The sequence below is a fragment of the Triturus cristatus genome, chromosome 2_1 (genome assembly GCF_964204655.1).
Source record: "Triturus cristatus chromosome 2_1, aTriCri1.1, whole genome shotgun sequence".
Classification (NCBI taxonomy): Eukaryota; Metazoa; Chordata; class Amphibia; order Caudata; family Salamandridae; genus Triturus; species Triturus cristatus.
The window spans coordinates 627,601,621-627,619,001 of NC_140581.1; the positions used below are offsets into that span (position 1 = coordinate 627,601,621).

General features: G+C 47.2%; 1 protein-coding gene across 1 annotated transcript in view; it reads right to left on the reverse strand.

The window, feature by feature from the left end:
* SLCO4C1 (solute carrier organic anion transporter family member 4C1) overlaps positions 1-17,381 on the reverse strand; it is a 499,215-nt gene that overhangs the window by 364,986 nt on the left and 116,848 nt on the right. The window contains exon 3 of the mRNA XM_085632555.1: positions 7,902-8,096. Coding sequence (XP_085488681.1) covers positions 7,902-8,096 — 195 coding nt within the window. The remainder of the gene's footprint in view (positions 1-7,901; positions 8,097-17,381) is intronic.

A 17,381-nucleotide genomic window follows, 5' to 3' on the forward strand; every position in this document is an offset into this window, starting at 1 on the left:
CTAATAATACTCAAACTAAACTTTTAACCAATAAAACAAATGCACCAAAATGTATAAAAACGTAAACATTTACATACTTGTAATAGCCACCTCCACATGTTTAGAAAATAAGTCCTGAACCACATGCAGTCCTTTAAGATGTGTACACATGTGCCCTTCCAACTTTGCTCTTCTCAAGGAGGGGCCAATAGGGGTCTTACCCTTCAGTGAAAGTAAGCGGGTTGGGGGCACTAGCTCCCTGCACCGAAGCATCAAAAGTGTGCAGGTCTTTTGCTCCACGATGAAGCAGGTTCCAAATATCATCAGCTTCTCTGGGAGTCCCGAGGTAGGTACACTGATGTGCGACCTTTTGTCAGATGGCACAGAAAATTAGTGCTGCGCTATGCTGAGATTTAACTAACGTTTTTTAAAATACTAAGCCCACATTATGCCACCATGCTAGGGGCTCTCTGGTAAGTTAATGTTAGAATAAAATAAAAAGGTATACTTTTCAAAGAAAGGAAAAATAACTTTTTCTACTTTAACAAGACTGTTTGTGTGCTGGCAGCTGAATCCTGTGAGACTACGGAGGACAAGGCGCTGAGCAGCGGGGCATAAACTGCAGGCCCATAACTGCTCATGCTGGAATCATAAAATATAAAAAGCATTGGCATAGCCAATAGGTCTTTGGGACCTTATAAGTATTTAGTTATGCAGCACAATATCCTTGGTGCAACAACATCAACTGTTGCATGGCTAAACACTTATAAGGCCCCAAAGGTGAGACCTATTGGCTATGCCAACGCTTGTGCTATTTGGATGCATCCTTCCACCTCCACCCAAGTAAGTGGCTCAGACTACATGAGGGACTACTTTACAATTACAGCCCTTTGTGTCCGCTCTTGCTGCTCCTTCCCTTCTGTCTAACGCGCTAAAACTGCACGCGCTAGCACTTAAACCCGACCTATTGCCTTTGTCAGTGTTTGTTTAAACATAGTCTCCTCCTCCTAAAAGCCTCAATGAAAACAAGTGTGACGTTTCCACAAACACCCCCCATTCACTCGCATTAGAGATTGTTTTCTAAAGTGCATTTCTTTGCTTGTTTGCCCTGTAATTGTGCTTCTAAATCATCCCCAAAGTGCCTCCGGTTGCCCTGTACACACATTCTCCTAAAGGCCAGTATTTCGGGTGGGTTGGAGGACTGAACGTGGGATGCATTTCCCCCTCTAGGCATCCAGCTCACCCTCCCCGTGGACAGATCTGCACTCTCGTCCATTGGAGGGAGTGGTTGCTGCCCCCTCTGCCTGCAAGGCGCCGGGGGTGGGTGGGTACACACTTCATGATGCCACAGGCCTGCTGCTATTCCTGGCCAGCCAGGAAACCCATCCATTTTATTCAGGTGAAAACTGCATAGTTCGCATTCTCAGTAAACCGGATGTTTTGGGTTTTTTTTGCTGCAGGAATATATTTGCCCCAGATGCGAGTCTGGATTCATCAAGAAAGTAACAGAGGATTCCAGGTACTGCCTGCAGTTCATGTCTTTTCCATTTGAATGCCTTTGATGTGACATCTGCCCTTCTTGGCGCCCTGCACACAGCCCATGGGCACTGTAGTATCGCGAGAGGCGATGTGACAGCCCACGTCTCTCGCTACGATAGGGGTAGATTTGCCTACAAGCAAACCCCCCCAGATTAAGTGTTTGAGAGTGGGCTCGACGGAGGCCGAGACCACGTGAGTATCGCAATAAAAAGCCCAGGGCTCTGGGCGGGTGTTAGTTCCTAGCTAACGACCAACACCACACCTGTGTACAGCGTCATTATTTACTACATACTACACTGACGACGAGGTAGTGTCAGCAAGCTGCTGCCTTACCTCTGACCCGCCGTGCCGCCCACCTGCCATCGCCGCGCACCCACCTGCTGCCGTGCAGCCCCTCCCGGTGATGTGCCTCGCACGGCGCGAGCGTAGCCAAAAATCCCCGCAAGTTGCTGGGGCCTCGCAGCGGCCCTTCTACACCATCGAAGAGCGCCTGCAGTGCCAATTTAACAAGGAGAGCTGGAGCGCGTGTGCCGGTGCCCCGCGAGACGTTCTAAACGCGGTGAGTGCTCGCGTGCGTTCTGCTGCCCCCTCTGGCTGGTTGACGTCACTGCACCCGACAAGGCCTTCACCCGGCATATCTGGTGGGTAACACCGCCCGGGAGTCGCGCACTGCAGGCGCATGCACTGAGCCTCCGCTTCTGCTTATCTGGCCACCAATCACCACCAGCTGCCATAAGTGTGGCTGCCGAGCACGTCCTGGGAGCTCACCTCGCAAAATACGCAGGCCCAACAGTGCTACACAGTACCAAGCCGTTTCACCTGTGGGGTCCCATCCCCTCTTTGATACTGGAGCTGCTGCCCGCCTCTAGCAACGCGCTCCTCGGCTGTGGGACAGTCCCAGCCGCCTGTAGTGTGCACGCCCCATCGTGGCCCCGGACACCACCTCCTGCTAGTCAGCCACCAGTGAAGATACCGCCGCCTGGTATCTTTCCTGATTTCCTCCTGCCGTCGATGCTCTGGTGACACACAGACGCCGCAGTATAGCATTCCTGCGCCCCAGGGGTCGTCCACGGCGGTGCCACCATGACCACCGTCCGGCCACTGGAGCCCTTTTCCGTAACAGGTCCGCCGCCTTCCCAGGCTGCACGATGGAAGGAATGGGTAGAACGGCTGGAGACGTTCTTTTAAGCTGCGGAGATTAAAGAGCGACGACAGCGGTCCATGCTCCTTCATCTAGGTGGCGTGGAAATCCACAAAATCGCGAAGACCGTCCATGAAGCCGGACCCCCGAAGACCTACGCCACATTGCGGGATGCCATCACTGCGCACTTTGAGCCATATGCCTACGCAGACTACAAATGTTTCCTTCTCCGCCAAGCGAAACAGCTCCCAGAAGAATCGGTCGACGTATTCTATGCCCGGCTCAAGGAGTTAGCAAGCACGTGCACCCTGCCTGATGAAGACGATGAGGAAAAAGCACAATTCATACAGGGGTGCGCTTCCTCAAAGCTTCGTGAACGCGTCCTGGAAGAGCACAACATGGCAATGAAGGACATACTGACCCTAGGACGCTCCAAAGAATTGTCCAGGGCCAGGGCAGCCCGTATGGAACTTAAAGCTCCGACGTCTATCAAAGAGGAATCGGTCTGTGCTATTCAACCCAATCCGCGAGGCCCACGGCAGACACCCCAAAAACCCTCGAGCCAGAGACCAGGACAAAATCCTAAGCTCCGCCTCTGTGGATGGTGCGGAGACCTGCTCCCACACGACGGCGCGTGCCCAGCTTAAGGGAAAACATGCAGTGCCTGTGGAAAAATCAATCACTTCTCTAAAGTCTGTCGTTCAAGGCCCTCAAGGCGGTCGCAAGGCCCAACACGACCAGTGTGTGCGCTGGAGCCTATCCCTGGTGATTCCTCGAGCGGAGACATGGACGACGATGAAGCCGCCACTGTGCACGTGGTGCACATGCTACATGCCCTCTCGGCACCACCGCAAGCTGCACCCATGTGCACTGTCAATGTGCAAGGACATCCAGTAACAACACTCATTGACACCGGCGCCACAATCAATCTCATGGCCATCTGTGCCTACAGACTGCTGCCCAACCCACCGGTGCTCCGCAATACCAACGTCCAAGTGTACGCATTTGGGACCCACACCCCACTCCAAATGTGCGGAGTGTTCCAAGCAGAAATCTCGCACAATGACATCCGCCAGTCGGCCAAAGTCTACGTTTCCATAGAAGGTTCAGGTTTTCTACTCGGCTGTCGCACAGCCCAAGAACTGCGCCTCATCCAGTTTGCTTTTGCGGTGCAAGCACATGATCTAGACAGGTTGATATCTGAGTTCGCACCCCTCTTCGACAGGATCGGGTGCCTCAAAGGCCTGGCAGTTCGCCTACACATAGACAAGTCAGTCGCCCCGGTGGCTCTCAGACACAGGAGAATTGCCTTCCATCTCCGGCCGAAAGTGGAATCAGAACTCCGCATGCTAGAAGTGGCCGGAATCATTGAACGGGTGAGAGGTCCCACCCCATGGGTGTCGCCCATCGTGGTCTCGAAAAAACCGAAGCAGCCTGACGCCGTCCGCATATGCATTGACATGCGGATCCCGAATCTCGCCATCAAACGGGAACGCCACCTGACGCCAATAGTGGATGACATCATAGGCGAGCTTGCAGGGTCAAAGTGGTTCTAGAAGATGGACCTTCGGTCAGGGTATCATCAAGTCCCGCTCCATCCGGACTCACGTCCAATCACGACTTTCTCCACCCACGCTGGCTTGTGGCGTTACAAACGCCTTAACTTCGGGATCTCCAGCGCAGCCGAAGTGTTCCAAAATATCATCAAAACGGTCCTGCAGGGGCTAGAAGGGGTGCTCAATGTGAGTGATGATATCCTGGTCCACGCACCTTCTCTAGAAGAACACATCGTCCGCCTCAACGCAGTGTTCACATGCCTGAGAGACCGAAGCCTAACACTCCACAGGGAGAAATGCGAATTTCTCTGCCGAGACATAAGCTTCTTTGGGTATCGGTTTTCAGACAGAGGCATCGGGCCTGATCCCGCCAAAGTCAGAGACGTGCAAGAAGCGCCAGCCCCCACATCGGTGACCAGAGTCCGCAGCTTTCTGGGCATGGTCACGTATTGTGGCCGGTTCATCAAGAACCTGTCGGATCTGACAGGCCCCCTGCGAGAGCTCACAAAGACAACCGCCAACTGGACCTGGGGCCCAGCTCAGGAGCAAGCATTACAACAGACCAAGGCCGCATTGTCCGCGGACACAACCCTAGTATACTTTGACCCGCGCCATGACTCCCAACTGGTTGTAGATGCCAGCCCCACCGGTCTTGGTGCCATCTTAGCGCAACGCCAGGAGTGTGGTGACTGGGCACCAGTAGCCTATGCGAGTAGAACTCTAACGCCTACTGAACAACGCTACTCACAAATTGAAAGAGAGGCCATCGCTATTCTGTGGGGGTGCAGCCATTTCCACATCTATCTGTACGGCCACCCATTCACAGTCATCACAGATCACAAGCCACTCATTCCACCATTCCTAGGCTCGTTGTCCCGGCCTCCTCCACGGATTGAAAAGTGGATACTGCAGCTACAGGAGTTCCAGCTGAAGGTGGAATACCGACCCGGAACACGTAACCCGGCCAATTTCCTATCACGGCATGCCCGGCCAGTGACCCCTCCCGAAGCAGAGGAAGCAGCTGCCACAGAAGACTATGTACGGATACGGATGGTAGTTGAGCGGTCCCGACCCCTCCCGATGTCACTGCAAGAGGTCATAACCGCTACCCAGGACGACGACTGTCTTCAATTGGCGATACAAGCGGTCGGCTCCGGAGACTGGCAGCATCTCCAAAACCCGTCGCCCAGGCATACAGCAACAGCTCAAGCCACGCTAAAATCGTTACACCAAGTCCGAATGTTTCCCCCCGTGATAAAGGTAAATAGAATAACTTGATCAATAGCAAATAGCAGTGAAATCATGACGTGACTCAATTATAACTCAGAAAGCAAAATAATTTAAAGAAACCTGCAAGATGCTACGCAGCAGCGTTGCCTACCTCAAACTTCTTGATTAGTCGTTTGAAGCGACTAACAAATAAACACTCCATATTTGAAAGATCAGTTTCACCGACCCCGTTAAATGAAGCCAAACTCCACCCTCATTTAAACCAGAAGTTTGAGGTAAGCAACGCTGCTGCGCAGCATCTTGCAGGTTTCTTTAAATTATTTTGCTTTCTGAGTTATAATTGAGTCACGGCATGATTTCACTGCTATTTGCTATTGATCAAGTTATCCTATTTACCTTTATCACGGGGGGAAACATTCGCTTAACAACAGATGGGATGTTTTTTATTGAAGTCTCGATATGACATCACAATTACAGTGTTTTCTGTGATTGAATTATCTTGTATTGCTATTGCTATAGGTTTAGATCTTTTTAACTTAAACAATTTGAACGTTGCCTTTGAGGCGTCTGATATGTTTTTTTTCTCCATGTTTTACAGTTACCCCTGAAGAAGGGCGAGAAGCCCGAAATGCATTGGGTTAAAATCACTTCATGATTACTTGTTATATTGGATTTTTTCGACATGCTGTAATTAAGGCCTTTGAGCATAATACATGCACTTGAAAATCGAAATTACCAATTTGACACATCAAAAGAGAAAAATAAGAATAAAATATATTTAAAACAAACTAATTATGGTTAAACGATGATTTTTCATCTAATATGCAGGTGTCGCATCCTGAGACTGATGCATAGTCATGCATCAGCATCATGTTTTGATATTCTTCGGTGCTGTGGGACAGAGCACATACCAGGATTGCACCCCAAAAAGACTAAATCCAAAAGAAAAAATGATGAACTTTGAATAATAGGAGTGCGGGATGCCAACTAACCGAGTTGTTAACTATCTGTTGTTGCCATCAATAAAATCAAATACTGTTGACGGTATTCTAATGCAGAGGTGGAGCTTTGTAAATATTTATGATCTAATTCCAATTTACACTGGGAGTTCCAAATATGGCGCCAATTGGGTTCTGCTCACTGTGGAATTTCTGTAAAACAACCCCTGCCAAAAAGTTTCTTCTTTGGTAATTGGATCTAGTCTGTCTCTTTTCCACATGCAACTGTACTACTAAAGGGCCACAGTAACATTTCAAATACATCCAAGTTAATTGCATTCATGTCATGCTATAGGACAACATATGATGTGGAGAAGTGCAGTTCCAAATAGATTCTGTGTAGTATTTGGAGGTAACTAATAATGGACTTCAGGTATTTACTCAACAGTTATTTCTCCTACGTTATTACAGGACCTCAAGACTGCTCTCCAGCTCTTATGAGCTCTAATGCAATAAACGGGCTGCGTGCTCCAGAAAGTCCATTTAGGTACCAATCCCAGGAAAAATTCAGAAAGGAGCCCACAGTTATTCTATGAACTCTGACCAACAATACAATACTGACCTGGTACCACAGGAGTTGAGGAAAAAAGAACTTGACTTTGATTATAGTAAATAGCAGTGTTTGGGTACATAGGCAACAGGGGGATTTTACACGTTTCATAATGCTAGGTAGCACAGTTGCAGTTCAGGTGAAGTTCTAGGTTTGTAAAGCAGTGCGGTGATTAGGCTGTTCTGATACTCATCTAAAAATGATTAAAGTCCTAGAAACTGATAATTTTAAAAAGTTGTAATGCGGTCTAATGTTGGATAAAATCTGATCTTTAAAGCTTCCAAATAGGGCTGCGGATCTGATCTTCTAGGACCACGGTCAATTACAGATGATCAGCAAAACTGTCTAACCAGCCTTGAAAGAGATGAAGTGAGAGGAGTGGAACACAAAAAGCCACACGGGCAACATGAGGAAATAAAACTGAAGACCAATGAAACCATAATTTACAGACAAACTTTCTGATAAATTCCAGTTACATATGAAGGATACAGTATCCACTAATTATGAGGTGTCAACTGTCTTACATAATAATAATCAATATAATAGAAGACTGTTGACTCTCAAATACCCCAGCCCACGCCATCATTTTAAGTGCATCACAGCTCAGGAAAGTGACATATATCTACTCTATTCTGTATTTATCAAGCCATTAGAGCCATTGTGCACTGTATGACATCCCCTCCCCTCCTATACCTAGGCTAACGTTTCTATTGGGTCAAAACTTGCAGGTAGTTTTGAAAAATATAATGAATTCAAATAACAGTTGTTTAACTATTCAGTGCTTCATAACTTAGCAATGCTTATTAGGGAAATCCTTAAAAGCGTTTATCTGCTCATAGCATCATTTCTAGTGTCCACCCATAGCAGCTTAAACATGTAAAATAGTTGCATTAATTTAAAAGTCATACCTATAAACAGTGATGATTTATGCGGAGGTAGGCTGTCATCAAAAAATGCTGTCCCCAACGTGTATAAAGGGGTTCCGCCCACGCCGGTTAGCAGCTGTGCTATGATAAATATAGCAAGATATTTGGAGGATCCGAATGTTGTGGCAGTGCTGCACATTTGGATACTACCACTGGTTGCGTTTGTAGGGCACACACCTGTAAAAAAGAAGATGCATTGAAGAACAATTATATGAAATTCAAATATTAAAAGAAACCAACCTTGTATTTTAGATTTGACAATTGGAGACTCCCATTCATGTCATATTATTGCGTTGCATACAAGACACAAACAAGAACAGACTATGGGTGTCGTTCTGTAGAACTGCTTTGTAATTAGCTGAGAGAGATGGCTAGAGGGAGAAGGAAAGAGAGAGAAAGGCATGTTGGTTCAGGATGGAGCTCACATATTTTACTTGCTAAATTGTTATCTGCCAGTTTCATTGAAAGCCAACTGCCACCAGTAGAAACAAAGTGTATGGAAACATTGGAGGCAGCATTTCTAGTGCTAGCTACATGGCTGGTTGATAATAACATAATTTTCATAGCAGGGCTTTCATTCTCATATTGGCACCTGGGTGTAAACTATAGCATATACATGCTATTTTCGTAACTTGGATTGGTGTAAACAGGGTTTGTTGAGTGAAAATATTACAAAAATAGTTTTCATAGAAGCAAAAATGGAGCAATTTGATTTTGCACTATTTTCGCTACTTACAAATGGTGTAATGGAGCTAAATCAAATTTTCCTTAGTCTCGAATCCCTAAAAACAAATGGCCAAATTCATAAAAGTAATTGTACATTTGGACATCTATGCACATGTTCACTAGAGTGCCTACATTTCCAAATAAACAGTATTTACAAAGTATATGTATAGACTTCTGTTTTAGTGTAGACGTTCAATGATTCACTCCTTGAGTCTTGTACAAATCACAGGGGACACACGCATACATCTATACATCTACACCTACAAATGTATTGTTCCCACATATGCCATTCTGTTCTTAGTTCACATACATAACTGTGCACACAGTTTAAAAGAAGAAACAGTGTACACATATACTGAGTTGCATTCTAAATGGGGAGGAATTGGAAAAGAGCCACATCTAAATGCAATCCAACACATCAGGCCGTAATACAACTCGAAGGCACTACTTAGAAGCAATCACCACAGTCATTCCATCTTTCCATTATTCCACACAGCATTTTGAACCCACAGCACTGCTGAAGATGCTCACCATCTCACATAGGTGAGGAAGAGGCAGACAGCGTGGTCAACGTTGTTGTTGTGAACTACATCATCTGCCTCTACACACACCCTTAGTGGAGCTTTTAAGGATGTTCTGGATAGGACATCGCCCATATGTTGAATCCATTGAGATAGAGATACTCATTGTGAGGAATATATATTAAAAATAGCAAGGTGAGAGGAGGTATGTTAAGGAAACATTTGCTAAGATACAGGTAGTAGGTTACTCCCTGGTGGAGGATCTGGAGCACAACTATGACTCACCCCCATCGAGCAATGTTTCCTCATTCCCATAAACTCACATAAGCTGCAAGTCTTGGCAGTTCTGGAGACCGCCATCTTTGGGCCAAGTGAAATGTACAAGTATCAACATTTGCAAATCTTGCAAATGTCAACATGGACACAAACATAGTGTATGCAAATCAAACACACTGGGCCAGGCTCACAACATACAACGCAACCCAAATTAAAAAGAAAGGAACAGCACACATGACTGTAGATCCACATCCCCACACATAGCCATCAAATGTACATGCCATCAATGATATAATTTACTCTTCCCAGATACCGTGCATTCACCATTTCATGGGACATTAAAAGTGCCGACCCTTGCTGCGGCAATGAAACAACCAAGACTGGCCCTGCAGCCCACCACCCTCACATAGCCAGAGAGGGGTATCACAAATTTTGGTCTTGCACACTTTAAAGACTGTTTGCTGGGTTACATCACCTGTATAAATGTTCACTATCCCTGCTAAGTTGTCCAGCCACCTATATTTGTCTGTGCACATTGTATGCTGTCTCGCTGTGGGAGGCCCTAAACAAAACATAAGCCTCGCAGCCTTATGAATAGTCTGTTTATGTCAACATTGCATGGAACTGTTCTATCAGACCCTCAGCCTCCTGCCACCATCTCCACTGCTGTTACCCTTCCAGGAATGTCATCTAGAATGGCCACACAGACTAGATGGATGCCAAGATCTGGTCATTTTTCTTCCACGTGTGCAGTATTATTTCACTGTCTTTCTGATACCTACAAGTGCACCTCAATATTTGTAGTAAATACACAAGCATATGTTAGCATATTTTAGGGACATAGATCACTGTGCGCATTGTAAGCACCATAAAGTAGGCAACTCTTGTTCTGGTTGAAAATTCAAGTTCCATAATGTCATTGCATGTCTGTATGACCTTCTTCACTTTTGCTTCCTGCCACATGTCCACCGACTAGCTGTCTGGCCAAAAGTGTTGCTGTGGAAATAGCATCATCATATTGTCAAAACTCCATCTCAAAAACTGATGGGGTGGTAAGTGATAAAAAGCACTCATCATTTCTGTCAATCTTTCACAACATGATCAGGTAGACTATACTCAGCTAAACTAAAGATTTAATTATTTACTTGAATGGGTGGTGTTTCAGTGTTTAATGCTGTTGGTGAGTAGTTGGATGCAACACACAAGCAGTAAATATTTAAAGAATAAAGAATATAATGTCCAAATGAGGACTTAAGGCTGCTGTCGAAATATGCAAGTACTGTGCCTGCTTCAAACTGGGTTTTAGAACCCTGCTAGACAACGGAGAAACCGCGGCCCTCATCCTCCAAGACCTGTCAGCCGCCTTCGACACGGTCTGCCACCACACACTATGCACACGCCTCTACGACACTGGGATCCAAGAGAAGGCCCTAGACTGGATCACCTCCTTCCTCTCCGGCAGAACACAGAGCGTCCGCCTCCCCCCTTTCGCTCCGAAGCCACCGAGATCATCTGCGGCGCTCCACAGGGCTCATCCCTCAGCCCAACGCTGTTTAACATCCACATGGCACCACTTGCCCACAGTGCCCAACTGCACGACCTCAACATCATCTCCTATGCCGATGACACCCAGCTGATCCTCTCCCTCACCAAGGACCCCCACACTGCCAAAACCAACCTCCACGAAGGAATGAAGGCCGTCGCCAAATGGATGAGGAACAGCCGGCTGAAGCTGAACTCAGACAAGATGGAGGTCCTCATCCTCGGATCCACCCTCTCGGCCTGGGACGACTCTTGGTGGCCAACCCCCACCGATCACGCACGCAACCTAGGGGTCATCCTCGACTCCACCATCTCCATGACTAAGCAGGTCAACGCCATCTCTTCCTCCTGCTTCAACACCCTCCGCATGCCCCTCAAGATCTACAAGTGGATCCCCACCGAAATGAAAAGGACGGTCACCCAGGCCCTCGTCAGCAGCAGATTGGACTATGGAAACGCCCTCCATGCAGGAGCCTCGGCCAAACTCCTGAAACGGCTGCAACGCATCCAGAATGCCTCTGCATGCCTGATCCTCGACATCCCTCGCCGCAGCCACATCACACCCCACCTGAGAGACCTGCACTGGCTCCCTGTCAACAAGAGGATAACCTTCAAGCTCCTCACTCACGCACACAAGGCACTCCACAACACCGGACCAGCGTACCTCAACAGACGGCTCAGCTTCTACGCCCCCACCCGCCAGCTCCGCTCCACCGACCTCACCCTCGCCACAGTCCCCCGCATCCGAAGAGCGACATCCGGTGGCAGATCATTCTCCCACCTCGCCGCCAAGACCTGGAACACCTTCCCCATCCACCTACGGCAGACCCAAGACCTGCTGACCTTCAGAAGACTCCTCAAGACCTGGCTTTTCGAGCAGTAGCAGCATTCCCCAACCCCAGTGCCTTGAGACCCTCACGGGTGAGTAGTGCGCTTTATAAATGCCATGATTGATTGATTGATTGATGGTATATCTCGACAGGGTCCCTAAGCTGGCTTCTGAGTTTGGGTAAGACAAGGACTCTCTAATTAATAAGGTAATCTATTGGTTTCGTGAGACAAGACAATTCTATGCGATTATTAGGAGTGACATTCTTGGGGTGGAGGGCCTTATGGCAGTTGAAGCCTGCACTATCTCTCGTGTAAATACTACTATACGGCTTAAATTTCATGACCCGGCCCTGTTTCAGGGGTCGCAGTGTGAAGGGATCAAAACTGGGTTTGGCTGAAACCAACAATGGGACAAATGGTGTCCCTCATTGACAGGAGCCCAAGACACCCTTCTGCAGCATTAAGGATGCTAGAGCCTCTGAGGAGGGTGTGCAGTCACATTCTACCCCAGCTCAAGTGCTGGCTAGCTCACTCCCTTCAAATAGTTGGAAGAATAGGGAAGCTACAGGAGCTGTGCTTTTGGGCCAGACATTGCGTCTGGCATCTTGACCCCCAGTCACAAGCAATGGGGGAAGCACCATTGCTGAGTTGGCCTTTCCTGTCCATGATGTTGTCAAGTTGCTCCACAAAACCTCTATTAAAATTCTGTCATGGAATGTAGTAGGAATTACTAAGCTATTGTCTGAGGTTGAGTGGGGGCAATTTATTGAAACTATCGACATTTGTCTCTCAGTAGACGTGGCGCTTAACCCCCTTACATAGGTGTGGGTACACATCTTTCTGTATGAATGCGATTAAATCTGCAAGGGGCAGGCCTTCAGGAGGGCTAGGCATATGGGTTAAAATAACACTCCACTGAAGAATATATCCAGTGCCCATTGCCTCTCGTGCTGTATTAGCAGCTAGACTGGTGTTTCCATCAGGTTTGTCATTGAAACATTTATATTGTCTATAATAGAGTGGAGATCTGCAGTGAGGAGACAAAGGTAATTCATTTATAAGAGCAAGTACTTTTGGAGAATGTTGGTCAGGATAGGCTCTTGGCAGCTGGAGATTTAAATTACACCTTTGAACCATTGGCAGCCACTCCACTTGATTTAACCCCGGAATTGGATAACCAATGGGGTGTACCACAGATCAATCTCCCCTTAACAAGATGATATAAGATGATATGAGCTAAAGCTGGCCAATTGTTGGCTCTCACATTAAATTGTGACCTAAAGAGTCACAAATGGTAGATGTTTGTGAGAAGTTGGCCTGGCATATGCTGGTCACTTGCACCAGTCCAATTCGACTCTTATGGTAGATAGGTTTAAGACAACCTTTTAAAGAAAGCTATCCTAGTGGTAGCTGTGGAGAGCAGCCTTCAGGCTAAGTCTCTGAGGAATGTGAAGCAGCTTGTTTTACCTTATAATCTCCTGAATTACCAAATGAAAAGGACACCACACAGGTATATATATCAAATATATATGTATTTATTTCTAGATACACTCTACTAATCTCTTTATGAGATTAGAACCCAGATACACATTCAAATGTCAACAGTTCTCAATAAATTAAGCACAAATATGACAGGGGCCCTAGGGGCGTACCAGACCATACACTAAAAAATGGTTTAACAAAGTCGACTTGCAAAATGACAAAGCCTAGGGCCTTGGGAATCGCTGGGGCTTCACTACTGCAGTGTTAGCAGGTAAGTAACAAGCCCACAAGAGACGCGTGCAGTGTCTAAACACAGCTGAGGGTTTCCTATGGGTTACAATGGAGCAAGTCGCAGTTTGTATTTTAAAGTTTTAGGGCACTTTGAAGAGGTCAACAAGCAAGCCACTTACAGGGTAAGTATTTCGAGGGCCAACACACACTTGGGCACCGGAGTGCACGAGTTACCTCACCCAGGGAAGCCGGGTGCATAGGTGTCTTTTGGTGTCGGGTCGCGATGCTGTTTTCAATGGTGAACAATGAAGACTTGCTGCTTGAGACGACTGAAGAGGTGTCCGCTGGAATCCGAAGGTGGATTGAAGATGGAGAAGACCTGAAAATTGAGGGGACAGTGTTCAAAGTCACTTGCCAGTGACCGGTGGCCAGCAGGATGGATGACCACAGATGTCGCGTCACTTCAGGTCGTCGATGGTGTTTTGTCTCTTCGCTCACGAGGTCCAGGAGGGATCGACGATGACCAGCAGCTGGATTCCGAGTGTCCCACAACGTCTGCAGCTGATGATGGTGTCGGCAACCGGATTGGATCCAACAAGTCTTGGCAACTGCAGATAGTCAGTGATGCAGACCAGCAAGGTCTGATGGACTTACCCAGCGAGGGTAAGTGAGGGCAGGCCCGGAGCAACCAGGAGACCCCTTGAAGTCGGTTAGAAAGTCTTCGGGGGAGTCACTAGCCAATGGGCAAGTAACCGTGAAGACGCCTTCACAGGAAAAGTTTCACAGGAGCCCACGGTCACTCAGGACGGGGTAGGCCGCTGATTTTTGGAACAAGACCTGCTAGGGACTTGGGCCACAAATGGTCCAAAGCACAAGTTCGTAGAACGTTGTTTAGGGTTTGCACTCAAAATCAGTGCACGGTTCTCAGGTATTGCTGTTCCTCGTCACTCGTGGGGACCAGATGCCACAGCTTCGCTGGGGACTCAAAATGGCCGTTGAGAGGTCAGGAAATCCACTTCAGGGGCCGCAGGGATTTCGGACTCCGGTGGGAGCGGTGAAGTTTGCAACCGTTGATTGAGGTTACACCCACTTCCCTTAGTCCAGTTTCGCGCCAGAGATGGGGCAGGTAGCCCCTGAACCGGTTTGAGCTGGTATATGCACAGAGGAGCCTACTGCTCCCCCAGTGCAGGACTTCAAAGCACTCTAAGAGTGCACCCACCCAGCTCCAATACACTAAATCCTGTCTGGGAGGTGGTGACACCTCCCTGTGACAGGATACCTTTGTTGGGCTTCCTCCACTGCGAGTTTCGGTCAGCAGCAGGAGGGCAGCCCAGTGTCTGTGCTGGTGGCATCCATTTTGTGATGCCAGGGCTCTAGGAGATTTCTACCGTTTAGTACAGTGGGTACATGTCATCCCCTCTAGAAGGGTGGGATCATACTCCCACACCAGTTACTGGTGTGGGTGTATGATTACAAGTTGTTTGACACCAAACACGACATGTTTTGATGCAGTCATTCCAAAGTTAGCATTTACCTCAAGGTTATAATGCACTTAAGAGTATATGGTTTAACCGCATTCACAAACAGCAGCAGAGAATAGACTCTGCCAGCTGCAGAGGGGTCCTGCTCATGCAGAAGCACCCCCTCACACAGTAAACCAAGCACCCTGCCCTCAGTATTGTTAGGGCCTGCGCGAGGGGTGGCTGATAGGTTTATATGTGTGTGTATGATGAGATATAGGAACCTATACCTCAGTGAGGAGTGCTAACACTACCTCACACAGGCTGCAGTAGCAGGCCTGTGGTGTCAGATTGAGAATGCTTCCCAGGGGTGGCATAATACATGCTGCAGCCCCTGGTAGGCGTGTGAAGTACCAATGCCCTAGGTACCTAAGGTACCATATACTAGGGGCTCATAAGGTACCACAGTATCCAATCACTAGTGCATCTAATATGCACACCAATCATTTAAGGGAGTAAGCAGATAGGCTGGGGTCCTGGATAGCAGGATCCCAGCCAGACTAGTCAAAAACCATTCAAACACCAGGAAAAAAGTGGGGGCAACCATATAGTCAGATTCCACCTTCCTTCAATGTTCCTCGCACCTTCAAGGCAAAATGACATACAATAGGCTGGGGCATAGCAGTAGAATAGACTATTTTTTGGCAGATGTAAAGCTATGGCTGGCCATTTTGGACATGGAAGTAGTTGATCACACAGAAAGTGATCATAATGCACTTAGGTTGTCACTACGTGACGAAGTAGCCCCAGTCCATGTGCCTTATACCAATGGAGATATAGGTACCCTTTTATATACTAATAATCTTAGAACGATTATCTGGGATTGGGTGAAGAGAAATCCAAAAGCACTGATGTAGTCTATGATAGTGTAATCGCGGACTATGAGTATTTATCAAAACTATCTTCCATGTGTAGGATTGAGGAATTTGCTACCAGTCACAACAAGCTATTTTCCCATATTAGGGAGGTATTGGGAAAGGTGTATGGGGAAATCTGTGTTAAACCCTGACAATTGACATAATGGGGAATGTAGACTAGCCAAGAGTGAACTCATTGTGGCAATTAAGTCAAAATCGCAGCCAGAAATAAATAAAAGTAGGACGTGCTATCGGCAAGTACTAAATAAAAAGGGAATGCAAGAGTTCACCTTGGTAAAACTGCATGAAGCACTCTCCACTAAGGACAACAAGCCCTTTTGGAAGACAGGTGTGGTTTGCCTAAATGGTCGTAAACCGTCACTTGATTTCTGCATCTAACCCCATAAACGGATGGTACATTTTGGACAGCTTTATTCTACCAAGGGTGACACTGTCAGGGAGGATGGTATGGATCCTCAAACTAGTTCCTTCTCTAACCCTAATACCTTGACATTTTCTTTAAATGAAACTCTAAAATCCATCAATTATTGTATCCCTGGTTGTGCCACGAGCCCTGAAGGATTGCCTAATGATCTATATCGGGACTATATCTGGAAAATCCAGAAATATGGGGGCCATATATCAACCTGCTTTCTAACACTATTCTAGATTGTATGGAGATTCGTCCTTCTTGGAAACTAGCTGCAATCATTACTATTTACAAGAAGGGAGATTAGGCAAATCCAGGCAACTATAGGCCTATAAGACTGATTGATTCTTTACAAAACATTTTTTGTAAACAGGTTTTGGCCCATATCCAAGACTGGATAAGCAATGAGAGTGTGCTCTCAGGTTGGCAGGTGGGTTTCAGCTCAAATGTGAGCACTGTAGATCAGATTTATCTCTTCGCTTGCATTTTTGGGTGGAGGTGATTATCGCCAAAAGCAAACTTTATGTTGCCTTTGTCCATCTTCACTCAGCTTTTGATCTGGTTCCCCGAGCCAAGCTATGGGAGGGTGTTCGAGGAGATGGGGGTACCCGCTCCCTTGTTGGATATCTTAGTGAGGCTACATGTTGACACTCTTGACCAGGTGAGGTGGGGGGAGGATGGAGCCCTGACTGATCCCATTCAGATTGACAGGGGGGAGTCAGACCAGAGTGCGTCTTGGCACCTACTATGTTCACGTTATACATTAATGGTGAAATTAACTTTTTAAACAAGTATGACTGTGACACCCCAAGATAGGCGGGCGTCGGTTCCCTGAATGCCTCTATGTGGACGATACTAAGCTAATATCTAAGTCGCTGCAGGGACTGCAATAGCTCTTTTCAAATGTTGTGTGTTGAGCGGAGCTTTGAGCTTAACAGCTCCAAGACTAAATGCATGATTTTTACCAGACACAAGTCGACTCTCAGCAAGAGGAGGATGCTAGTCGGTGACACACCCCCTAGATGTGGTGTCAAATTTTGAGTAGT